General features: G+C 35.4%; 1 protein-coding gene across 1 annotated transcript in view; it reads left to right on the top strand.

Annotated features, from left to right (window-relative positions):
* LOC103272976 (vacuolar protein sorting-associated protein 13B-like) overlaps positions 1–26431 on the top strand; it is a 173966-nt gene that overhangs the window by 90398 nt on the left and 57137 nt on the right. Inside the window, exon 14 of the mRNA XM_021718764.1 lies at positions 4144–4325. Coding sequence (XP_021574439.1) covers positions 4144–4325 — 182 coding nt within the window. The remainder of the gene's footprint in view (positions 1–4143; positions 4326–26431) is intronic.

Genomic DNA, 26431 nt, shown 5'->3' with positions numbered 1-26431 from the left:
TTGACCTGACATAAAAGCCTAGTAACTTTTAAAAACTATATGATCAGCATGTATTCATACTTCAGCTGAATTAAGCTACAGCTTGAAATCCCCATTTATTCTTTTACAGATGAATTTTACACATAAATTGTCAGTGTATACTAGACTGTAGTGGACAGGCTAGGGAGGATAGTTGATAGTCATGGAAATTCTGACTATGTCCTAATACATTGTTTTATTTATTGAATACCCATGAAATTTTTTATCTTTTTTGGAGTTTAGTAACCTTACTAGGATCATAATAATTTCGAATCAGTATCTTCTGTGACAAATTGTGCACTTTACAGTTTAAGTCTTTCTTTTAGGCAAGATTGCTTTTGTTACACATTTCTATATATTATTTCTCTTCTATTTCTTTTCCTCATTCCTCCAGGAACATTGATAATATATATTTTTTAGATCACCCTTTTCTGTTATCTATACCAATATTCTTTTCTAAGGTCATTTTATAATTTTTCAAAACTATGATTTCAGGTTTTCAAATTTTATTGAGACTTGTTTATGTATCCCAGAATATTCTGCTATTGTTGGGAGGGAGGTGTGTTCTGTTGCCAATTAGACCAAGTTTATTGATGGCGGTGTTGTTATTTTTTTTTAATCCTTACTTTTTATTTGTTTTATCGATTACTGAGAAAGGACTGTTGAAATCTCCAGTTTGGGAATTTGTCTATTTCTCTTTTCAGTCCTATCATTCAAAAATTTATATATTTTGAAGACCTATGGTGCACACAAACCTAATTAATACTTTTTCTCATTGCTTGAGGTTTCTTTGTATCCTTGGTAATATTCTTAATTCCAAAGTCTACTTCGTTTAATATTAATACATAACTCTCTTTTGATTAGATTTCCTTTTTTCCCCCCACCCCTTTACTCCCTTTCACCCTATCCCTCTTTAACCTATCTTCTTTTTGTTTAAAGTGAGTTTCTTATCGATGGGATATAGTTGGGTTTTAGTGTTTTTTTTTTTTTTTTTTTTAGTGAAATCTGGTCATCTCTCCTTTTACTTGGTATGTTTAAACTTTTTAGATTTAACATTATCCTATTTTGGGATTTAAGTCTGTTATCTTGCTGTTTGTCTTCTAATTGTCCCATTTGTTGTTTGTTTCTTCTTTTTCTAACTTCATTTGGATTGATTCCATTCCTCCTTCACTATACCATTCTTATTCCATTCCATCTTCACATTTGCCATTATTAGCTCTACCTTTTTATTTCATGGCTTTAATTATTCAAGGGTTTAGAGTTTGTATCTTTTACTAATCACAGTTACCTTCAAATAATATTAAATGATGTCACACATTGTATAAAAACCTCATGGCAGTATTCTTCCATTTCCCTCCGCCTGTCCTTTGTTCTATTGGCATCAAAGATTCTACTTTTACATGTTGTGAATCCTGATATATATTATTATGATTTTTGCTTTAAAAAGTTAATTCTTTAATCTTGTTAGAAGATACTGAGAAAGAATATTTCTTTTCTTGAATTCACCCTTGTAAGAATTCCCAATACTCTTCACATTTCTTTTTGTAGAGCCACAAAGTTTTCCATCTGGTATCATGTTCTTTTAGTGTGAATAATTTTCTTTAACATTTTTTGTAGCATAGGTATTCTGGTAAGGGATTCTTTACAGTTGTTGCCTACATTTTTAAAAAGATACTTTTGATTCTAGAGTACCAGGTTTTTTTCCTTTCAACAATTCCATAATGTTATTTCATTGTTTCCTCTTGTTTATGGTTTCAGATGAGAAGTCTGCTTTCATTTTCTTTTTTTCTTTCTTTCTTTTTTTTGAGTTGGAGTCTCACTCTGTTGCCCAGGCTGGAGTGCAATGGCCACCCCAGTATTGACCTGCTGGACTCTGGGCTCTGGCGATCTTTCTCCCTCAACCTTCCAAGTAGCCGGAACTACAGGTGTGAGCTTTCACACCTGGCTAATTTTATATTTGTTATAGAGATAAGGTCTCGCCAAGTTGCCTGGGCTGGTCTCGAACCGCCGGCCCAAGCAATCCATTTGCTTCGGCCCCCCAAAGTGCTGGGATTACGGGCTTAGCCATGGAGCCCGGCCTTTCATTTTCATCTTTGTTTCTTTGTATGTAAAGTATTTTTCTACTCTCTGCCTGCTTTTAAGACTTTTCTGTATAACACTAGTTTTCAGTAATTTGCTAACAATGTATTTTGGTATGTTTTACAATGTCTTCTGCTTGGGGTTTATTGAACTTCTTAGATCTTTAGGTTTATGATTTTCTTCAAATACAGAAAAATTGGGGACATTATTTATTTAAATTTTTTTTGGGTCTTTTGAGATTGCTTGATAATGTCCCACATCTCATTAAAGCTTTGTTCAATTATTTCAGTCTTTTTTCCTTCCCCCTCAGAGACTTAGAAAATGCATCTCAGACTTGTCAGCCAGTAGAAGAAAAGGGGAAGCATTTATTCCTACATTTCCTTGTTCTGCATTCGTGAATGCAAAGTAGTCTCTAGTGGTATTTTACCCTGCAGTGTGACTTTGGGCAATGCCAGTAGAAATCTGCATTGAATTGGTCTCTATAGCTTTGGTTAGAGTAAGAGTTAGGATGAAAAGCTTTTGAGGTGATAGATAAGAGATGTCCAACACTCTCTAAGGCTGGCTATGGTTGAGAAAATGATAAATGATGGAGATTTATGGGGCTGAGCAAAGAACAGGGTGACTGAGTCTACTGTAATAGCATCCTAATATGTTTTTTCATTTATTTATTCCTTTATTTTTTGTATATTTATTGACCTTCAATAGCAACTTACTGCTCACAGACATATTTAAATGTTTCCTTCTTTTAGGCTTTGTTAGTTGGGAAGTGTAATTATATACTACACTTTATTCATAGACAAAACCAGATGAATATGACGTCAATGAATTAAATATTCCAGATCAGAATTTTTTAAGATAATTTTTCATGTTGCTATCATATAGAGTCCTGGGAATTATTTGTATACTTTGTAAATAATTGTGAGAGTAAGTATTGGATAAAGGGCTTTGGATCCGATCACCTGGATTTAAATTGCAATTTTTCTTCTGTCTAGTAGTATGACATTTGATACCTTAGTTTATCTGGTGTGTCTTGGTTTTTCCATCTGAAAAATGAGTATAATGATAGTACCTCCCTCATAGGGTTTATATGACAGGATTCAATGAGTTAAAAATATAAGACATTTGAACAATGCAGATATGCTAGTAAATTTTTTGTATTAACTAGTATTTTCATTGTTACTTTTGGTGATTGACTCAATTGAAAAATTATAATTGTTTGAGTAGAAGATATGTGTGTGAATATGTGTATATGGTCGTTATTTTAGTTTGTATTTTTATTTTTATTTTTATTTTTGAGTTGGCGTCTCACTTTGTTACCCAGACTGGAGTGCGGTGGCCGCTCCCGGCCACTGCAGCCTCAACCTGCTGGGCTCCAGCGATCCTTCTACTTCATCCTTCCAAGTAGCTGGAACTTCAGCTGCAAGCTACCACGCCCCGCTAATTTTTGATTTATAATAGAGATGAGGTCTTGCCAAGTTGCCCAGGCGGGTCTTGAACCCGCGGGCTCAGGCAATCCACTCACCTCAGCCTCCCAGAGCTGAGCCTGGCTTTCAGTTTGTGTTTTTATATTTCATTGTTATTTTAAGAGTTTCTGCCAGGTGTGGTGGCTTGCGCCTGTACTCCCAGATTTGGGGAGGCCTAGGTGGGAGGATTACTTGAGTCCAGGAGTTGGAGACCAGACTAGGCAACATGGTGAGAACCTGTCTCTACAAAAAGTAAAAAAAATAATTGGGCATGGTGCCGCATGCCTGTAGACATAGCTACTTGGGAGCCTAAGGCAGAAGGATTGCCTGCCGGAGCCCAGGAAGTTGAGACTCTGTTGAGGGATGATCATACCCCTGTACACCAGCCTGGGCGAGTGAGATTTTGACTCAAAAGAAAAACAAAACAAAAAAGAGTTTCTGAAATAGTGAAAGTTAGCAGAATTGCTCATCTATTTTATTTTATTGTTTTTAAATATTTAGAATGTATATCCCTTCTTTCCATTCAGTCTTTTAGTATGTTGTTTGTAATACTGTATTTGCATTCTTCCATTTTCATCTGCAGGACCAAAAGATCTCAGATTGCTGTAACTGAAGGTATGTTTGAGCTTCCAAATCTCACAATTCAAGCTACAAGAGCACAGACACTTCTGCTACAAGCAATATATCAAAGTTGGTCTCATATTGGAAATGTTAGCTCTTCAGCAGTGAATGAAGCTCTGATGAACGAAGTCTTCCAAACTAGAGGTAAGAGTGTAATCTTCTTGACAAGCATGTGAAACATTTGTATTAGAGGTGACTAATATTTTATTATTCAAATCCATATGTCTAATATGCTCAATTTAAATTATAGTATATTTCTATGAATGTGGCCATTTATAGCTTATGTTAAAAATTCAGGTTGAGTTAAGCATCTAGTTTTGTTTCTTGGCACTAATTTCTGCGTGTGTTGCAAGAGATTAATTTTTGCCAGCTCTTTGTATAATTTACAGCCTCATATGGATAATTGCTGAGGTCATCAGTGTATATGTTGGAAATGATAGCAAATCAAGTATAAGTACAATATGATATTTGATTATGCTGGTAAAGTGAAATTCTTGCTTGTTATACTAGGTAATATTTGTTAAGCAGATTTTCCTTTTTGTGTAAAAGGCATTAAGCTTACACCCTGAATGAGTTAACTACAAAAAAAGTTCTTTGATGTCGGTATAAGAGATACGTTTATGTTTTCACACATTTTGTATATAAATAAAAAAATTATAGACACCTTGCTTTTGTTAATTTTTTTAGTCAAAATTACAGTGTTACATTTGTCAGTCACATAGTTGTATTTAAAGAAGGATATATATGTTTTCTTTTTTCTTTCAATTTAAACCCCCTCCCCCAGCCCTAAAGGAGGAGTTTGTTTATTTGTTTGTTTGTTTTTGAGTTGGAGTCTCATCCCCAGGCTGGAGTGCAGTGACACACTCACAGCCATCCCAGCGTCGACCTGCTGGACTCTGGCAATTTTTCTGCCTCAGCCTTCCAATTAGCTGGAACTACAGGTTCATGTTACCATGCCTAGCTATTTTTTTTATTTATTGTAGAGATGAGGTATCACCAAGTTGCCCAGGCTGGTCTCGAACCTGCAGGCTCAGGCAATCCATTTGCCTAGGCCTCCCAAAGTGCTGGGATTAAAGGCTGAGCCACCGAGCTCGGTCAGAAGGATAAATTTTTAAGTGCAGTAATAACATTATCTTTTTGTTATCTGCTAAAATAAAATCTTTTTTGTTCTTTTATGATACTTTTAAGGATTTTAGTTTTACACCTTACATTATAACTAGACTCTTCTGATTTGGTCTAGCCAGTAACTAGTATAAAATACAGATTGACTATCCCTTATCCAAAATGCTTGGTATTAGAAGTTACTCCGTAAGATTTCAGACTTTTTTCAGACTTGGAATGTTTTTTATATATAATGAGATACCTTGGAGATGTAATGCAAATCTAAACACAGAATTCACTTATATTTTATATGCCAACTTGTGCACATAGCCTGAGGTAATTTTATACAATATTTTAAATAATTTTGTGTGACTTGTTACATGAGGTCAGATGTGGAAATTTCTGCTTGTGATATGTCAGTGCTTAAAAATTTTTTAATTTTGGAGTATTTCATCTCTTGGGTTTTCAGACTAGGATGCTCAACTTTTGGTTGTTTTGCTGCCGGGTTTTAGGATTATATAAAGAATGACAAGACGAATGTTGCATTAGGCTGAAGGTTCTTCACTTGGAGCCTATGAAATGATTTGAGTTCTTGAAATTCCTTGAAGTGGTTTGCAAATTTTAGTGTGTGTATAAACATGCACACACATATACATATTCTCTTTTTGAATTGATTATTTTATTAAATGTAGTGAATGCCTCAGTCTTTTTTTTTTTTTTTTTTTTTGAGTTGGAGTCTCACTCTGTCGCCCAGACTGGAGTGCAGTGGCCGCTCCCGGCCACCGCAGCCTCTACCTGCTGGGCTCCGGTGATCCTTCTGCCTCAGCCTTCCGAGTAGCCGGAATTACAGGCACGCACTACCACGCCCGGCTGATATTTTATTTATTGTAGAGATGAGGTCTCGCTGCCCAGGCGGGTCTGGAACCCCGCGGGCTCAGGCAATCCACTCACCTCAGCCTCCCAAAGGCGCGGGATTACAGACTGAGCCACCGAGCCCAGTGCCTCAGTCTTTTTTGAGTCATATCTTCTACTTTTAAAATATTATCATAGTTATGACTAGCATTCTTTTAGTTGATATTAACTAGTACTTTCTCTTTTATTTAAAACCTGTCCACTTTTATGCTTTATGTAAATGTTTTAAAATATAACTGGATTTTTAATCAAGTTTTAAATGTACCTTTTGGCGTATAAATTTAATCTACTTACACTGTTGATCCTTGAACATCACGTATTTGAACTAGGCAGGTCTACTTATATGTCGATTGTTTTCAACCAAATGCAACTCAGAAATACAGTATTCATGGGACATGAGACCTATGTATACTGAGGGTTGACTTTTCATGTACGTGGGTTCAGCAGAGCCTGCTATGAGACTTCAGTATGTGTTGATTTGGCCATACTCAGGCATCCCAGAACCTGTTTCAAGTCACCCTTCAGTATATGCCTCCCAAAATTAAAAATATGCCTAAACAAAATCTTTTACATACATATTCATAGCATTATTCATAATAGTCAAAAGTAAGAACAACAGAATGCCTGTCAACTGATGAAAGGTTAAACTATGAAATCTCTGTACAATGAAATATTATTCAGACATTAAAAGGAATTAAATTCTGATAATGCTACAATATGGATGAACCTTGGAAACAGTATACTGGGTGGAAGAAGCCAGACACTAAAAGTACATATTATGATTTATTTATATGAAATACCTTGACTCAGCAAACCCATACCAAAAGATTAATGGTTGCCTGACAGGAGCTAAGGAAAAGGAGGAATCAGAATTAACTGCTAATATTCCCTCCTTCCCTTCCTCCCTTCCTCCTTCCCTCCCTTCCCTCTCGAAGAGGTAAAATTTTAATTTTATTAAACAAAGTACATAATTTGAGAAAACAATGTAGATAATACTATGAAAAGCTTTGATGTTAATTCTATATTGAAAAAGCACACATGAACACACACACATTTTATAAAATTTAGTTATATTCTGTTAAAAAAATTACTAACAAATGGATTAAGTTCATGAATAAATGTAGTACTTAGGTTATTTTTACTGTTCAGATAATTGGTACAATGAAATGTATTTGCTTTAATATATAAGGGTTTTTATTTTTTAAAGAAATGTTGAAAATATTTTTTGAAAAGGACTTTTTGATGGGTACACCAGTATATTGATCAATAAATTTGTCAATTTACATAATTTTAATTATTTTTAGTGTACTTTTCAAATTTGGATCTCAAATAAAATTTTATGGTCACTCTAAATATGCTTAAAACCATAGTCCACATGCAAAGCTGCAATATGATTGTTTTAGTTTTCTTTTGCTGTGTATCAGATTACCACAAACTAAGCAACTTACAACACACAAGAAACAAATTTTAATTTAGTATTTTAAATTGACATATCATAACTATATAATTATGGGATCTAATGTGATGTGTTGATAACATGTATGCAGTATGGAATGATTAAATGAAGTAACATATTGACCTCATGCTCTGGCATTTTGATAGGGATTGCATTGAATTCATAGATTGTTTTGGACAGTATGAACACTTTAACATTAGTTCTTCTAGGCCTTTAACACAGAATATCTTTTCATTTATTTGTGTTTTCTTCATTTTCTTTCATTAGTGTTTTATATTTTTCAGTATACAGATCTTTCATCTCCTTGGTTAAAGTTATACCTTAAGTTGTTTTGATTCTTGTTACTATTGTAGATGAGATTGTTTTCGTAATTTCTTTTTGGATAGTTTGCTGTTAGTACATAGAAATGGTACTGACTTTTTTAATGTTGATTTTGAATCCTGCAACTTTACTAAATTTGTCAGTACTAACAATGTTTTGGTGGAGTCCTTGAGGATTTCCAAATAAGGGGATGTCCCCCAAAGAAAGGGAATTATCTTTTGGAGGTCGAGCCCCTTGTAATACGGGCTTCCCCTGCTAGGTTAAGTGTTCTAGAAACCCATCGGGATCAGTGTACCAGCTAGTATTGTTGTAAGAGGCTGCATTTGGCTTCAATGAAATTTTTTTTTGGAGATTCTTTCACTGTGTTTGCTTATTTCCTGATGGGTGATTTATGAACACACCTTCCCATACTACACTGAGTGTTCAGCAGTTTTTGACCAAAAATGGGAAGGCCCTTATGGCCCACGCTCCCTATTCACTGGTCTCACCCTGAGCAACTTTTTTCATCCCTTTCTCTGGATGAAAAATCCTCAAAGGGAGATGTTTGTCCAATGTGGAAGAGGTAAAACAAAACAAAAAATAGCAGGAACACTAAAAGACATCAAACTGGATGAGTTCAAAAACTGTTTTGAGCAGTAGAACAAGTGCCTTGATAGGTATGTTGCATCAGACAGAGAGTACTTTGAAGATGATTGAAGTTTAAACTTGTAAGAGTAAATACACAGTTTTTTATAAGTAAATTTTGGGTCCCCCTTGTAGAAGATCATATTGTCAGATAACAGAGACACTTTCGCTTCATTATTTCCTATTAGAATGTCTTTTATTTCATTCTGTTGTCTAATAGTACTAGGACTTCCAGTACTATGTTGAAAAGAGATGATAAGTGTGGGCATTCTTGACTTGCCCCTGATCCTAGAAGAAAAGATTTCAACTTTTCACCTTTGTGTATGATGTCAGCTGTGAGCTTGTCCCTTATGTCCTTTATTGTGTTGAGGTACATTTCTTCTATAGCTAATCTGTTGATAATTTTCATCATGAAAAGATGCTGAATTTTGTCACATGCTTTTGTGCATCAATTGAGGCGAACATATGGTTTTTGTCCTTCTTTTGGTTAATGTGATGTATCGTATTTATTGGCCTGCATTTGCTGAACCATCCTTGCATCCCAGTAATAAATCTCACTTTATCATGTTAAAAGACTCTTTTCATATTTGTTAAATTTGGTTTGTTAGTATTGTGTTGGAAATTTTTATATTTGTGTTCATCAGAAATATTGATTTATAAGCTTCTTTTTTTTTTTTGTAGTGTCCTTGTCTGGTTTTGGTATTAGGGTAATAGATGCATATATTTTTCTAATTTTTTTCTGTTAATGTATTGAACTCTTTATTATTACATAGTGACCTTTTCTGTCACTTTTCAAAATTTGTCTCTCAAAATTGTTTTATTTGATATTAGTATAGCTATCCCTTTTCTCTTTTGTTTTCATTTGATTAAGCTATCTTTTTCTATGTCTTCTTCACTTTTGGTTTATGTGTGTCCTCACTAATAAAGTGAAACCAGGTATAGTGGCTCATGCCTGTAATCTCAGTACTTTGGTGGGCCAAAGTGGGAGGATCATTTGAGTCTAGCAGTTAAAGATCAGCCTAGGAAACACAGCAAGATTTCATTTCTGCAAAAAAAAAAAAAAAAAAAAAAATCAAATAATTAGCTGGATCTGTTATGCATCTGTACTCCCAGCTACTCAGGAGGCTGAAGCAGAAGGATTGCCTGATTCCCAGAGATCAAGGCTGTAGTGAGCCACGATTCATGCCACTGCACTCTAGCCTGGACAACAGAGTGAGACTTCAACTCAAACAAAACAAAAACAAAAACTAATCAAATCAGTCTCTTGTAGGCAGCATATAGTTGGATCTTTTCTTTAAAATGTGTTCAGTCACTCTATGTCTTCTAGTTTGTTAATTTAATCCATTTACTTTCAAAGCAATTATTACTAGACATGGACTTGATACTGCTATTTTGTAATTTATTTTCTGGTTATTTTGTAGATCCTTTGTTTCTTTTTTCCTCTCTTGCCATCTTACTTGTGGCTCAATGATATTCTATATTGGTATGCTTTGAAGCTTTTTTTTATGTTTTGTGTAACTTCTAGGCTTTTGATTTGTAGTTACTATGGAACATATGTAAAACATATATTTTTAGTAGGCTATTTAAGCTGATACCTTTACTTGCATACAAAACCTCTACACTTCCCTTGTTCCATTTTATGATTTTGATGTCAAATTTACATCTTTTTGTAACTTGTAGCCCTTAACAATTTGTTGAAGCTGTAGTTGTTTCTGATAGTTTTGTCTTTTAACCCTTTTACTAGAAATAAAATGATATACACAAACAGTATGGTACTAGAATATTCTTAATATGACTATTAAGAATATTGAGTTTTGTACTTTCGTATGTTCTGCATCATTAATTAGTGGTCTTTTGTTTCAGTATAATGAATAACAAATTCCTGTAAGGCAGACCCATTGGTGAAATTTTTTATCTTTTGTTTATCTGCTAAAGTTATGTCACCCTCACTTCTGAAGGACAGCTTTGCTCAGTATAGTATTCTTGGTTGACAGTTTACTCCCCACCCCGACAAATACTTTGGATATATCATTTCTACTGTCTCCTAGACCGTAAGGTTTCTGATGAGAAATCCACTGGTGTTTTTTTTTTCTTCCCTTCTAGTGCGTTGTTTCTCAGTTCTGAGGTTCAAGAGGGTATCTCAGCCTCAGTTCCTAGTTCTGGGATATTCACAGAGGTATTTTGTCTGTGGCTACTTTCTATTTGGATTTCTGTGAGGGAAAGTGAAGCCAGGGAACTTCTATTCCATTTTGTAGATGTTACTCCTTAATGAATTTCTGTTTCAGGGTGATGAAATGTTATGAATTAGATAGTTGTGATGGTTTCACAACCTTGTGTATATGCTTAATCCCACTTAATTGTATAGTTTGAAATGGTGAGCTTCATGGTATATGACTTTTATTGCATTAAAAATACTTTAATTTCTTGAATATTTAAGTATATCAAATCGTGTTATTGCCAATCTTGTGGCCATAGTTTTACATGAAGTTATGGTATAAAATCTTTTCTTTTTGATCCTAGCCTATCCATTAGTTAACTCTATATTAAGGGCTTCCTTGGTAGTAACATTTATCCATCTGAAATTATCTAATTCATTTGTTTGCTTGTTTGTGAAATTTCTGTTTCCTATGATGTTCTCTCCAGAGGAGTTTTGGTTTACTGTCACACAATATTAATGCATTTTTTTTTTAATTGTAAAGTTTTGTTTTTGTGAATTGGCTTAGATAGCCTGAAAATGTATATAGTAAGCTGATAAGTTTATTATTTACATTTACAAAATTTTTTTTCCAACCAAGCATCTTCTCTTTTGTGAATTTATAAAATGGACTGTGCTGTGAAAAAGCATTTTATTTGAAATCTCTTGTTCTGCAAATATTCTCTGCTTAAAAAAATGCCAGCATGGATATTGAAATATTGACTAGGCATACGACAATAGATTAAGTTATTTGTAATATGGCATCCTGTCATTTAAAAACCTAAAATTAGTGGAACTGGTTTTTACAGATGAAGGAGTTGTAGAAGTTGGATTGATATTAGGAAGTTTCTGCTTTTTGCCAATGAATTTCATTTTTGTCAGATAAAGCAACTGTAAAATTTATAATCGGTTAAGTAGAAAATATATCTAAATAACTTTTAAAGCCAGATTTCCACATGACCATTTTTCTTAGGTTTTTTTTTTTTCCAGAAATGTTCTCATTTCATTTATTAATTCTTAGTGGAGTACTTACAGAAGTGCCTTCAAACTTTCTTTCTGATGACTTAGGACTTGTGTGTTTATTTAGCTGTGAGGTTTTATCATTTTATTATCTTGTGTCTGAGGAATGCCATTATATAATACTCAGCACTGTTGAGCATTATTTAATATACCCATGTGAATCTTAGCTTTATATTTCAATTACTTCTCATTTACTATGTTAATGAAGAGATTATGCAGGCTGTGCATATTTTTGGACCTCTGAGACTTAAGTTCTGATAAGGTGTGGAAGAAGAACCATTTTTTAAAATTCTGCATTTGATAGTAAGTGCCATCTATGATAAAACCACAGCTAACATATTGTTAAATGGACAGAAACTGGAAACATTTCCCCTGAAAACTGGAACAAGACAAGGCTGCCCACTCTTACCCCTCTTGTTCAATATTGTGTTGGAAGTCCTAGCTAGGGCAATTAGACAAAAGAAGAAAATAAGGGTATCCAAATAGGAAAAGAGGAAGTCAAGTTATTCCTCTTTGCTTATGATATGATCCTTTACCTCGAAAATGCAAAAGAATCTGTCAAAAACCTGCTTGCACTGATAAAGGACTTTGGCAAAATCTTGGAATACAGAATAAATGTGCAAAAGCCAGTTGATTCTTACCAACAACAAGCAGGCAGAGAACTACATAAAAAGCACAATCCCATTCACAAAGCCACCAAAAAAAAAAGAAAAGAAAAGAAAAGAAATACCTCGGCATCTTCCTAACCAAAGAAGCAAAAGTCCTTTACAGTGAGAACTATAAAACACTGCTCAGAGAAATCCAAGAAAACACAACCAAATGGGAAAATATCCTATGTTCATGGATAGGAAGAATCAACATTGTTAAGATGTCCACCCACCAAAGGCAATCTACAGATTTAATGCAATACCCATTAATTTACCAACATCATTCTTCTCAGACCTGGAAATGACAATACAGAAGTTAATATGGAAATATAAATGACAATGACCACGAATAGCCAAAATAATCCTTAGCAAAAGAAACAAAGCAGGAGGTATCACACTTCCAGACTTCAAACTCTACTATAAGGCTACAGTAATCAAAACAGGGTTGTATCAGTACAAGAACATGCATATAGACCATCAGAACAGGATAGAGATTCTGGAAGCAAAGCCTCAATTGCTCAACCTACTCAACTTTGACAAAACCTCCAGCAACAAACACTGGGGAGAGGAGTACCTATTCAGCAAATGGTGCTGGGAAAACTGACTGATCACATGCAGAAGATTGAAACAGGACCCCTACAAGTATTAACTCTAAATAGAACAAAGACCTAAATGTAAAACCTCAAACTATAAGAATCTTAGAAAATGCAGGAGACACCATTATGGAAATTGGAACTGGCAACCAATTCCTGATCAAAATTCTAAGTGCCCATACAATAAGAAATAAGTTAGACAAGTGGGACCACGTCACACTGACGAGCTTCTGCAAAACAAAAGAAACCATCAAGAGAGCCGGGAAACAGCCAACAGAATGAGAAAAAATATTTGCCAACTGTATATCTGACAAAGGCCTAACATCTAGGATCTACAAGGAGATCAAAGGCGCTGAAAAGAAAAAAAAAACAACAGCGCCATTAAAAAGTGGGCAAAAGACTTGAATAGACACTTCTCAAAAGAAGATATACAGGCTACCAACAGACAAATGAAAAAGTGCTCAGCCTCACTCATCATCAGAGAAATGCAAATCAAAACCACACTGAGATAACCACCTACCCCCAGTAAGACTGGCCATGATTAATAAAACAAACAACAACAGATATTGGCGAGGATGCAGAGAAAAAGGAATGCTTCTACACTGCTGGTGGGAATGGAAACTAGTGCAGCCTCCTTGGAAGACAGTATGACACTTTCTGAAAGAACTAGAAATTGATCTTCCATATGACCCTGCTATCCCCTATTAGGAATATACCCAGAGGAACTCAAATCATTCTACAAAAAAGATACCTGCACATGCATGTCTGTTGCAGCTCTATTCACAATAGCAAAAATATGGAGCCAACTATGCTGCCCATCGAAGCTGAACTGGATAAGAAAAAGTGGTACATACACACAGTGGAACATTATGCAACCATAAAGTAGGACAAACATATGAACTTCACAGCAACTTGGATGGATTTAGAGTCGATCATACTCAGTGATCTATCACAGAAACAAAGAACAGAGTACTGTATGTTCTCACTCATAAGTAGACCTTGAACATTTATCATAATATAAGAAAGGGATTGACAATAGCGGGAAACTGCCAGGGGAAGGGGTGTGGGATTGGCAGTTGAGGGAAACTGCCAGGGGAGAGAGGGGCACACCTCATCAACAAGAGTACCTCCATACTGAACATTTGTATACCTAACCATGAATTGTACTCCACATCTTTAAAATAAAAAAAATTAATCAATTTTAAAAATTCTGCATTTGACTGTAAACAATTTCTGGTATAACCTCATGTCTCTAGTTTACTTTCCTACTTCTTCTTGTGTTACTTCGTAGTATTGATAGGTTCTAATGAACATGTATCTTTTACCTGTACATGGGTTTTCCCTCAGATTTTCTTGAACATGATTCTATTTGGTCACATACGTCTACATTTTCTTCTTTTCTTTGAGTACTAGCTCTATTTCGACATGTCTACACTTAACTAATTTTAGTCTACTTGTTGTTCTTTAGAAAAATTACATTCCCTTGTACATTCCTGCCTTTTTTCAGATTTCCTCTTCTTCATATCAGAAATGTTTTACTCTCAGCTGGGTGCAGTGGCTCATGCCTGTAATTACAGTTCTTTGGGAAGCTGAGGTGGGAAGATTGCTTGAGCCCAGGAGTTTGAGACCAGCCTAGGTAACATATCAAGAAATAAATAAAATATTAAAAAAAAGCCATTCATGGTGGTACTTGCCTATGAAGTCTCAAATACTTGGGAGGCTGAGATTGAAGGATAGCCTGAGCCCAGGAGATTGATGCTGTGGTGAGCCATGAGCATGCCACTGCAGGGCAACAGAGTGAGACACTGACTTAGGGAGAAAACTAACAGAAATGTTTTACTCTTTTCTTCTCCTATCTTCTTCTTCTGTTCAGTCTTTGCTAGAAAGCTTCATTGAGATACAATTTTTATACCACACAACTCATTTAGGTACACCGTTCTGTGTCTTTTAAATGTATTCATTGAGTTGTGTATCCATCATCATAACCAATTTTAGAATATTTTCAATATTCCCAAAAGGAGTCCTGTATTCCTTAATTACCACTTCCCATTTCTCTAGTCCTAGGCAGAGAATAATATAATTTTTGTCTCTATGAATTTGCCTTTTCTGGACATTTTATATAAATGAATCAGATAAGATGAAGTTTTTGTGATTAACTTCTTTCAACTAGTATACACTTTCAAAATTTGTCCATATTTATAGCATATTTCAGTGTTCATTTCTTTTTGTTGTCAAATGACATTCCATTGCATGTATACACTATTTTAGGAGAATCTTTGTTAATAATGTTATATATTTTAAACTACAATAATGAATTATTCCTCAGCTCTTGCAAACATCAAAAGAAAAATATATGAAAATAAAAAACAAAAAGTTACATTCTAATGCTTGCTAGAGGTTTAATTTTTGTTTTGAGTTTTATTAACTTTTATGTTGCATATAGATATTGATTTAGTACATGTCTTATTATATGTCAGGTAGTGAGAATATTTTTACTTTTCAACTGTCGATACTTAGGAGGGGTCACTGGAATATGAAAAATTTCTCAATAACTATATGACTAAATAAACATCAATTAATTTCATTAAGTTTCAGTTAATTTTCTCATTTGTAAAATGTTGATATCTTTATAGCTGCTCATAGAGTTCTTGTGAATGCCAGATATAAATTGTTTGTGTGGTTTATCTGTTGTTCTTATCCTGGACATAGACCTTGCTGGAACTATCCATGCGTTGATATTACCTATGGAAGTGGTTCTAGGATATAAACGTTTTTAGAGGCTGAGATAACACCAGTCAGAATTGTTGTTTAGATGATGCAGTGTTTTAGCTGCAAGGATGATAGGGCTAAGGTAAATTCAGAGGGTAAGTCAAGAAAGCAAATAGGATAATGGTTAAAGGTTAATGGGAGCAGAACAAAATTCAGGACATTGGTTAGGTGTAGTTTTTTGAACTTAGTGAAGAAAATGTGCACTGATGCCCCTTTAATGTAGCTGTTTGCAAGAGAGACCACACAAGGCTCATAGAAACCTTTGATGAACCATGTATTCTCATTTCTCCTAGGGATTTTGAAGGGTAATGTGTCAATAGATCTGTAAACGGATGCTATAATGTGATGGGATAACAGAAATATGAAACCATATTTTTTCATCTACTTTTCACATACTTTACAGCTGTCTGCTAAACTTTTTCCCTCTAGTGAGTTGCATAATGTAGGGACTGGATATAAAACTTGAATAGTCTGAGTTGGCTTACTTATTTTAGGCTGTTATTTCTCATATATTAATTTCATTGGCTTCTTACCACTAATATTGTTTTTGGCAGGTTATATATCCTTTTTTACAGATGAGAAAATTTATGCTTAGAACAATTTAGTGTTTTTCTTAAATATCATCCCACAGCTATTCACTTAGTTGGTATTTTAAGACAGTCATTTGGATCTTTCTGCTACTCCAATTTCTGCTATACCAAACTACCTCTCTGGTAAATGAGATCAGAAATAGAGTAGATAGGCTGGACTTGGTGGCTCAGCCTGTAATCCCAGCACTTTGGGAGGCCAAGGTGAGTGGATTGCTTGATCCCGTGGGTTTGAGACCAGTCCGGGCAACTTAGCAAGACCTCATCTCTACAATAAATAAAAAATTAGCCGGGTGTGGTAGTGCATGCCTGTAGTTCCGGCTACTTGGAAGACTGAGTAGGAAAGATCGCCAGAGTCCAGGAGGTCGACTGTGGGGTGGCTGTGAGTGTGCCACGGCACTTCAGCCTGGTCAACAGAGTGAGACTCCTACTCAAAAAGAAAGAAAGAAGGAAATAGAGTAGATAATTAAAGTTTGTTATCCCATTAGAAAATATTAATGAAAGTATAGCAAATATTGGAAGCTTAATTAAAATAACAAATTAGAAAAGACAAAACAGATGTTAAAGTTGCAGCTAAAAATGTATTATTAATTGGGATTATTGAATTATATATTTTTGTTACTCACATTGCTGATGACACTGAAATCATAGAAATTCTAAACCTGTTCTTCACCAGAAGAGAAAATACACTCACACATTGCTTTGGTTTGCTCTGAAAAACTAAGCTTTGCTACCACTTTTTCCTTATTCATAAGTTCATTATTTTGTTGACAGTCTGGTTCCATTAATCTGGTATTTGCAAGGAAATAACAGACTTTAAAATCTGTGCTGAAGGTGATCAAATGGACATTTGAATTCCTCATTTAAATGATGTCTTAATGTTAAAATAAAAAAAATCGACTTTCCAGAAAGTAACTGTTAAAGTATTTTATGCAAGATTTCATGTGGGATACCTTAATGGTTGAATAATAAATTTTACCTCATAAAAATGAAATTCAATAATACAGTAGCTTTCTCAGCTCAGTAGCATCTGGTCTATTCTCATGAGAGCCAATATTTTCCAACTCATTAGGATCATGTCGTTCTGTATGTCGTCAACATTGACTTAGCCAAGCTACCTTTACTTACATAACCGCCAAACTATTAAATAGGTCTCTTGTGGAGTGAAGTCAAATATTCCTCTTACTTTAGTTCTGCCTTAGAAGAGGGGAAGAAAATGTACATACTGTAACATTTAAACATCTGGTCTAAAACCACATCGGTGTAACTTTGGACAAAGTTACAGATTCTGTATTCTTCCCAGGTGTACATATAAAAAGATTTTGGAGTTGTCAAATAGTTCTTTAACATAAACACTTAGGAAAAAGATAGAGGCGGAGTGATATGCTTTTTCTGTTCTTCTGTTTTCAAAATACTTTTTTTCCCTTCCATGTCTGAAAAACATCTCTAATATGTTATGAGATATTTTTGTGATATCATAAAATTTTCTTGCCCAATAGAAGCATTGATTATGAATTTGTTCTTGCTTAAAAATAAAAAGGAATCGTTATATTTGCATTAAGAACTACCAATAAGACCTCTTGGTATTTAAATTTGGGTAAAAAGACATTATTTTGTGTGAATTTTAGTGTCCCCATATGAACTTTTAATAATAGAAATATTTATTGAATTCAAAGATTCCATTTCACTACACTTTATGTCCAAGTAATGAGTACTCACTTATGGAATATATAATCATTACTAAGAAATGAGTAGTTTCTATAGGATTTAAAGACTTATTTGGAATGTTAAGTTATGCTCGACTTAGTTTTGTTCTTGTGTTCTGTATCAGGTATTTTTGTAACTTTTTTTCTGATGACACTTCTTGGCATAGGAATGGGTGTTTTAGGTGTCATTTCATAAAAGAGAATGGATTGATGATTAATTTGACAAATAATTCTAAATGGATAATACGTTGTATGAGTTAGATTTGTGTAGAAAAGACCACCCCCCTTCTTTTTTTTTGCTTTTGAAGCTAATTTTAGTGTATCCTGTTGGCTCACAACCTTAAATGTGTTTCTTCTGGTTGTATTAACTTGTTAAACATTTTGAAAATATGTACTGTACAATTTGCTTAGTTGTGGGAGCAGATAGCTAACAAGAAATAGATGTAATTATAGTCATGAATGTAGAATATTCTGTGTCAGCTATTACCAGATCTAGTATGGCTCTGAAAATGGACAAGGGTTAACTACAAATGGACAAGTGTTACATCCAGTGAAGAAAGAGACTCTGAGTTTCCTAGGACTGCTAACAAAGTATCACAGACTAGGTAGCTTAAAACAACAGGAATTTCTCATATGACAGTTCTGAGGCAAGAATTCTGAAAACAGATGGTTGGCAGTCCAGTCTCTCTGAATGCAGTAGGAGAAAATCCTTTCTTGCTTCTTCCTACCTTTTAGTGGTTATTAGTTCTTGGTTTTCCTTGACTTGCAGATATGTCTCCAATCTCTGCCTCTGTCATCACTCATGTTCTCCCTTGAATGTCTGTCTCCCTTCTTTTTTTTTTTTTTTTTTTTTGGAGTTGGAATCTCACTCTGTTGCCCAGACTGGAGTGCAGTGGCTGCTCCCGTCCATCGCAGCCTCAACCTGCTGGACTCCGGCGATCCTTCCGCCTCAGCCTTCCAAGTAGCCGGAATTACAGGCATGAGCTACCACGCCTGGCTGGTTTTTTGATTTATTGTGGAGATGAGGTCTCGCTGCCCAGGCGGGTCTCGAACCTGCGGGCTCAGGCAATCCACTCACCTTAGCCTCCCAAAGGCGCGGGATTACAGGCTGAGCCACCGAGCCCGGCTTGTCTCCCTTCTTAAAAAGACAGCAGTTAGGTTTGATTAGTGGCCGACCCTCCCATAGTATGACTTTGCCTTAACTAATTATATCTACAATTACCTTGTTTCTAAATAAGGTCACATTTTTAGGTACTGGGGTTAGAACTTCAGCATATCTTTTTGGGAGACGTAATTCAACTCTCTGGCAATAGAAAACACTTCCTTCAGCATAAAAAAAAAATTCTAATTATATTGGAATAATTTAAGAGTTGTGTTGTGGATTTGAGAATATGTTGACACAAATTTATATAAAGAATAAGAGTAATTTAAAAGATTTGGGAATAAGTCTTTGTACTTTTATAAATCGTTTTTTTGATACCCCCGATATATAACTATATAAGATCAATTGTGGAACATCTATCAAAAGCCTACATCTACACTAGAAGCATTTTCTTTTTTTGTAAGTAAAAAATACCTTTGTCGGTTAAGTCACCTTGATAACAGTATAAGTTGGTATGTGTTGAAGAACTGCGGTTTTAAAGTATAGTGCTGAATTTTATATTTTTAGATTAGCAATACCTACTATGTTTATTTTCAAATATATGCTAATATCTATACGAGTGGGGGGAACCTCCCCCCAAAAGAATTATTTTTTGAAGAGCAGGCTCCTTGTAATACAGTCTTCCCCGCTAGGTGAGTGTTCTAGGAACCCAATGGTATCAGTTTACCAGCTAGCATTGTTGTGAGAAACTGTGTTTGACCTTCAGCGAATTATTTTTCAGAGAGTCTTTCAGTGTGTTTGCCCATTTCATATGGGTGATTTACACACCTGCTCACACTCTGGTGAGTGTTCAGCTGTCTTTGACCAAAAATGGCATGACCTCCTTGCCCTATTGGAGTGACTTTTTTTTGTTACTCCCATGAAAAAAATCCTCAAAGGGAAACGTTTTGTCAACATGGAAGAGATAAAACAAAAAATGGCAGGAGCACTGAAAAGCATCAACACTGATGAGTTCAGAAACTATTTTGAGCTGTGTAAAAAGCATCTCAATAGGGTATTGCATCAAGTAGAGAGTACTTTGAAGGAGACTGAAGTTTAAACATGTATGAATAAATGCACAATAAATTCTGGGGGTTTTTGGGTCCCCTTGAAACAGAATAAATTCTGTATCAACAAAAAATTATAAGTATCACATATGAAAATGTTTCTTTATATTATAGCATAAGAAAAACTGACATATTATTAAAATTTCTTGATTTAAAATGAAATTTTGGTTGTAAAATTCCATTAATTTTAAGTTTCCTGATTCTATTAGATCTTTTTATAGTCATCTTTGGAAAGAAAATATATTTCTCATTATGGTGAGTATCTTTATATTATATATATGAGTAAATACTAGAGTGGGCTTGGTGGCTCAGCCTATAATCCCAGCACTTTGGGAAGCCGAGGCGAGTGGATTGCCTGAGCCCATGGGTTTGAGACCAGCCCGTGCAACTTGGCTGAGACCTAGTCTCTACAATAAATAAAAAAAATTAGCTGGGTGTGGTAGTCCGTGCCTGTAGTTCTGGCTACTTGGAAGGCTGGGGCAGAAGGCTCACCTGAGCCCAGCAGGTTGTTGCTGGGCTGGCTATGAGTGTGCCACTGTACTCCAGCCTGGACGATGGAGTGAGACTCCAATTAAAAAAAGAAAAAAAAAAGTTTAAATATTTTGTTGCTTTCTACTGAATTTTGCTTGGTCTTTACCGCAGAGAGATTTACTTTAAATACACATATTTCACATAAAGAAATGTTCATTTAATTTAATTATTCTTGGAACATCTACATCAAATAATTGTAACAAATAAAATAAGGATAAAAGTCTCACTATAATAGATTGACATCTTAATTATTAACTTTACAATGGTGTTTTAATTTCACAGAAAAGCAAAGAAAGAACAGTGAAATAATTTAGCAAATTCTTTGTAGTTCATATTTTCATTAATCTCTAGTATATTCTTTGAAGAAGAAAATCTGAACAATATTTTATAGGTTGAAAAGCTGTTAAAGATATTTTAGCAAGCCTATGTAGTAGTAAGAAACAACTAGATGCTGGGTTTCTAGATTTTGGGGAACTTGTGTTTGTTGTTTTTAAAAAATAATGCTATTGCAATATACAGTTAAAATTCCAATTATTACTCATTATGGCAAATTGTTAGAATGATTTATACTTGACTTATAATTTATACTTGGCTTTTGATGGGTTAATTAATTTGAATTCTTGAAAAAAATTTCTACTGATTTTTTCTTTTTTTCGAGTTGGAGTCTCACTCGGTCACCCAGACTGGAGTGCAGTGGCCGCTCCCGGCCACTACAGCCTCGCCTGCTGGGCTCCGGCAATCCTTCCACCTCAGCCTTCTGAGTAGCCAGAATTACAGGCATGCACTACCACACCCGGCTAATATTTTGATTTATTGTAGAGATGAGGTCTCGCTGCCCAGGGGCGGGTCTCGAACCCACGGGCTCAGGCAATCCACTCACCTCAGCCTCCCAAAGCCGCGGGATTACAGGCTGAGCTACCGAGCCCGGCTTCTACTGATTTTAATATAGGTAAGACCAAGGTCTATAAATATAATTATTTGTACTGTATTTTAGAAGACAAGGATCTAGCTTATTTGCAATAGGTTGATTTATATTTTTTCACTACTGTTATTTTATAATTTTATGTAATACATAATTGTCAGTTAAAATTGTTCACGGATACATTGAGTATTCTTTACCCAAGGAAAGCTCAAAGAAAAATAACATTTTTTAGTAGTTTATTCTCTAAAGTTTTCACATGCTTTAGTTTTAGAACTTGAAGTTTATAACTGCTAATGTACATAAAATGTTAATATTGTGTTTAGGAATTGAAACTTTTGTTTAAAGATAAGAGGTATAGATTCTGTATGTCTCAAAAATAATATACATATATGTTACTAGTTATTGGAATAACCAAGGAATTAAAAATTCATAACCACATACTTAATCATTCATTTTTCTTTGAAAAAATGAATGATTAAAGAATTCATGTGCTAAATATTTTCTAAATATGAGCACAATTCTGAGTAGTAAATTATGTGCGCTGGTTCTGTGTTTAAATGAATAAGGAGAAGGCAGGTGAGCCCTCTACCAGAATCCCATTTTCTTTCTCCATCCTCACTTGTACATATATGCCCTGGGAATCAGCATTCCCTAGCTTGTGAGTAATTTTGCAAGGCTGAGCAGCTAATTTTACAGTAGAAATTCTCTTCATGTAATCTTAAACCCTTCTGGCACAAAATTTTTTCGTTGACCCCAGTGTTCTTAGACTCATCTCCTATTGAGGTGCATTCCCTTGGAGATATACTTCTGCAGCATTCTCCAGTACTTTTTTCTTTTTTTTTAGTTGGCGTCTCACTCTGTCACTTAGGCTGGAGTGCAGTGGCACACTGCTCAGGGCCACTGCAGCCCTGACCTGCTGGACTCAGGTGATCCTTCGCCTCAGCCTTCCAAGTAGCTGGAACTAGAGTCACGTGCCACCAGGCCCAGCTAATTTTTTATTTATTGTAGAGACAAGATCTTGCCAAGTTGTCCAGGCTGGTCTCGAACCCATGGCTCATGCGATCCTCTCACCTCAGCCTCCCAAAGTACTGGGATTATAGGTGTGAGCCACCTCACCCAGCCTCTCTAGTATTCTTAGTATCTTTCATCATGGCCACTATTGGATTCCACTGAATCAGATATCAGGTCAGTTTTGCAGTCTTTGTATGCACATTTATATACTCAAGTTGAATGTCTGGAAGTTGAACAATAAACATACATGTTAGAAGGTCTTAAAAATAATATTTAATGCTTAACTACAGGTAGGCTTCCTATAGGTATTGCATTCTTTGGAGTAGAAAAATATGGGTATATGTAAGAACTATCTCAGGTGACCAATGACTAAGGCACAGGAGGTAGCGCTTGAATGTGGGCCCCTACCAGCTAGACCTCTCCACTGTCCCCAAACACACTGATTCTTTCCTTTCCTTTCATCCTTTTTCTACCATGAATGTAATATGGACAGTTCTAAATGTAAAATCTTCCTGTGTAAAGAGATACTGAGAGAAGGAATGGGCAAAAGGCATCTTTCTTTTCTTTTTCTACGAGAGGACAAGACAAGGGGCTTCTGGCAGTCACTCTGCTCACTTTATCTGAGGACAAGCTTCAAACTGTCTTTTTTTGCTTCTTTTAACTCACACAAATACTTCTGACTGGATTCTTACCCACCTGCATATCTTCTACCAGTCTTCTATATGGTAGAAGTGTGGGCAGGTAACAAAGGGGAAGGGGAAAGATCTTGGTTTGCTATCTGCCCTGAATGGCAATCCCCTTTTATGTTAGCAAACTCCATGCCCTTTGCTGTTCAGATTTTTCAAGGATCCTTCTTGTTAGATTTAGAAAAACTCAGTTTTCGAAAGAAGAGGTAGCTATAGCTGTGGCTTGACTGAATCCAAGATTGGAGGAAATTTTCCTCTGTGTAGAGCCTGTTACCAGCATCTTTGTATATTGTTACCACCCTTTAGTCCTTGTGACTCTTTTCTCAGAAACAGAGGCTGGCAGCCCCTGTGACAGAGAGAATTATATGACCACCATTAGTCACAGATACAAAAAGGACTAGCTTTACCACTTAAAGAATAATTTTAGAGATATCCTTGTACAACATGTTTAAATCGCATGAAAGCCATGAGCCTTCTTTGTCAATTTGCCATATTTTAGTGATTATTGACATAATGTCAGTAATTAACCATCAATAGAAAGCCGAACATTATCTGGAGAACCAGAATAATGAAAAAACAAACAAACAAACTTCAGTGGTCCAGTTCTAGAAGTTGTTGCTGTATGTGTGTGTATGTGTATCTCATACTGCTTGTTATTAGTTTACAAACAACTTGTTTCACTAATTAAAATTACACAGCTGCCATTGTCATTTTGTAAAGTACTCAATGTTTGTCATGTCCTGTTTCTGGTAGAGTTTTAATTGTCTTGGTAGTCAGGTTAGAGGAGAGTAATGTGAATGACAGAGTGAGACTCCAACTCAAAAAAAAAAAAAAAATCCCAGCAGGGCCTCCAAAGTGTTAGTTTAGGCCCAATGTTGGTGGAGGGTGTCTGGTTTGGGTTCTCATGCCATGTGAATTGCACAGAAGTTAGATTGGAAAATATACTTTATTTAGAAAGTAAATTAGAGAGAGAGAGAGACAGAGAGGAGCTTCACCTTCCCAAGGTACAGGGAGGGGGCCAAAGCTAGGAGCATGGCCTGACCGTAGCTCAGTGAGCAAGAAAATGGTGAATGGCTACTTGAAGACAAATCCTTTTAAATCCTTCCTTTGATGGGAGAAGATCATTAAGATAATTGGGTGGTGGTCTGTTCCACATCAGCACAAAGGGCAGGTAAGCACATGTACTGACATCAGGTGAAGGGCAACAGGCAGATGGGTGGGTTAGTCACATGACTGCTGCCATATTGATGGGGTCTGTCATGAAGGTCACAAGAACTGATTAGGTTAACTTGTTTACAAAATAAGCTGGAGTGGGGTTGTGAAAACAGTTTTCAGTGGCTACCTCTGAGAAACTGGTTCTCTCCTTGATTAGAGGGTAAAGTGAACTGTTAGAAAAACATGACAGAACTTGGCAATGTTAAAATGGCTGCTCATTGGGTATTTTGTCCCTTGTTACGTCCTTTCAGTGAATTAATTTCAATTCTAAAATTTTGTATAGTGCCTTTTATTTCTTTTTCTTGCCTAGGTATCCTAGTTATAACCTCCAGTACAATTTTGAATAAAAGTGGTTAGTGTGAACATCTTTGTCTTGCTCTTGATCTTGAGGAAAATATTCAGACTTTCACCCTTAAGTATGATGTTAGTTGTGGATGTTTTGTAAATGCCCTTTGTTAGTTGAAGGACTTCCCTTCTCTTTCTAGTTTGTTGTGCTGTATCTTTTCAACTGACCTCCCTAGCATAGCCTTACTTTCTTAATTTCTTTCATCCCACTGATGTCAGACATCTAAAACACAGATAAATGTAATCACTTACTTGCTAAAAGTTATTTATGCCTACTGTGATAGATGCTTTTGGTTAAATTCCTAACATTCATTCTCCTTTTGTTCTGTCAATAATATCCTTCTTCTTCTTCTTTTTTTATAAAAGAACTCATCATTTGCTTCTGGAAGCAGATGTGCAATTTTGATGACTTAGACTCCTGACTTAATTTCAGGCATGGGCCCTGACTAGTTTTAGCCAATCAGGACATTTTCCTCTTCCCTCTCCCTCTCTGTTAATTGGTTGAGAAACTTAATTGAGACCAGTGAGATATGAAAGAATGTTGCTAGGGCAAATTAGAAATCATCTTTCTTTTGAAGCTATCCAAGAAATGAGCTCTTTTTCTAGGGAAGTGTGGTGTGAACCTATGAAATCTGCAACTGTTAAAACCATTACGTTGTTATTACCTTACATTATATAAGGGCCAAAGAGGGACGTTTGAGGAAGAAGCAAATGGAGGAAGGCAGGGCTGAGGAATCTCAGAGAAATGGAATCCCAGAGACTATGATTTTTTGTGAATCAGCTCTACCTCTAAACTTTGTATTAGCATGTGATTGAAGCTGAATTAAGGTGGTCTTCTTTCCCTTCCTCTTTTTCTTCCCTTTGCTGCTGCTATGTCTTTGATTTGCATCATAAATAATCTTAAGTGAAATACCTCATCATTAACTTCAGGATAAAACCTAAACTTTTTTTTTTTATTTTTTATTAATCAGTATTTTTTATTATGGTTTTGTGGGGTACAGTTAAGGGTTAGGTGTACAATTACGTTTCATGAACTCAAAGGACCCTTATTACATGATTCTTCTCTACCAATATGTATAGATGCATTTTTCAGAACCCCCCTTCCTTCACATATTGTATATTCTAGGTGTTCTTATTTATTTATTTAATATTTTAAAGATGTGGGGTACAATTCAGGATTCTAGGTGTTCTTAACCACCATACCATAAGGTTTCTAGGTTAAGTCATGCTTCCATATGCCTATTTTCATATACCACCCCCGAATCTTACTTTTTTTTAGAATTAGCCTTAGTTTCTTCTACAAATATTTCCTCTCCCTTATTCAAGCAGAGTTATTTCTTCCTTTGTAGTATCCTTTTGATTAATATATCAGCTCACTTCAACAGATGTTTAGTGCTATATT

The sequence above is a fragment of the Carlito syrichta genome, unplaced genomic scaffold (assembly GCF_000164805.1).
Source record: "Carlito syrichta isolate Samal-C Ts95f unplaced genomic scaffold, Tarsius_syrichta-2.0.1 Scaffold313421, whole genome shotgun sequence".
Classification (NCBI taxonomy): Eukaryota; Metazoa; Chordata; class Mammalia; order Primates; family Tarsiidae; genus Carlito; species Carlito syrichta.
The sequence above is the reverse complement of the archived record's forward strand: the minus strand, read 5'-3'. Positions and strand labels throughout refer to the sequence as shown.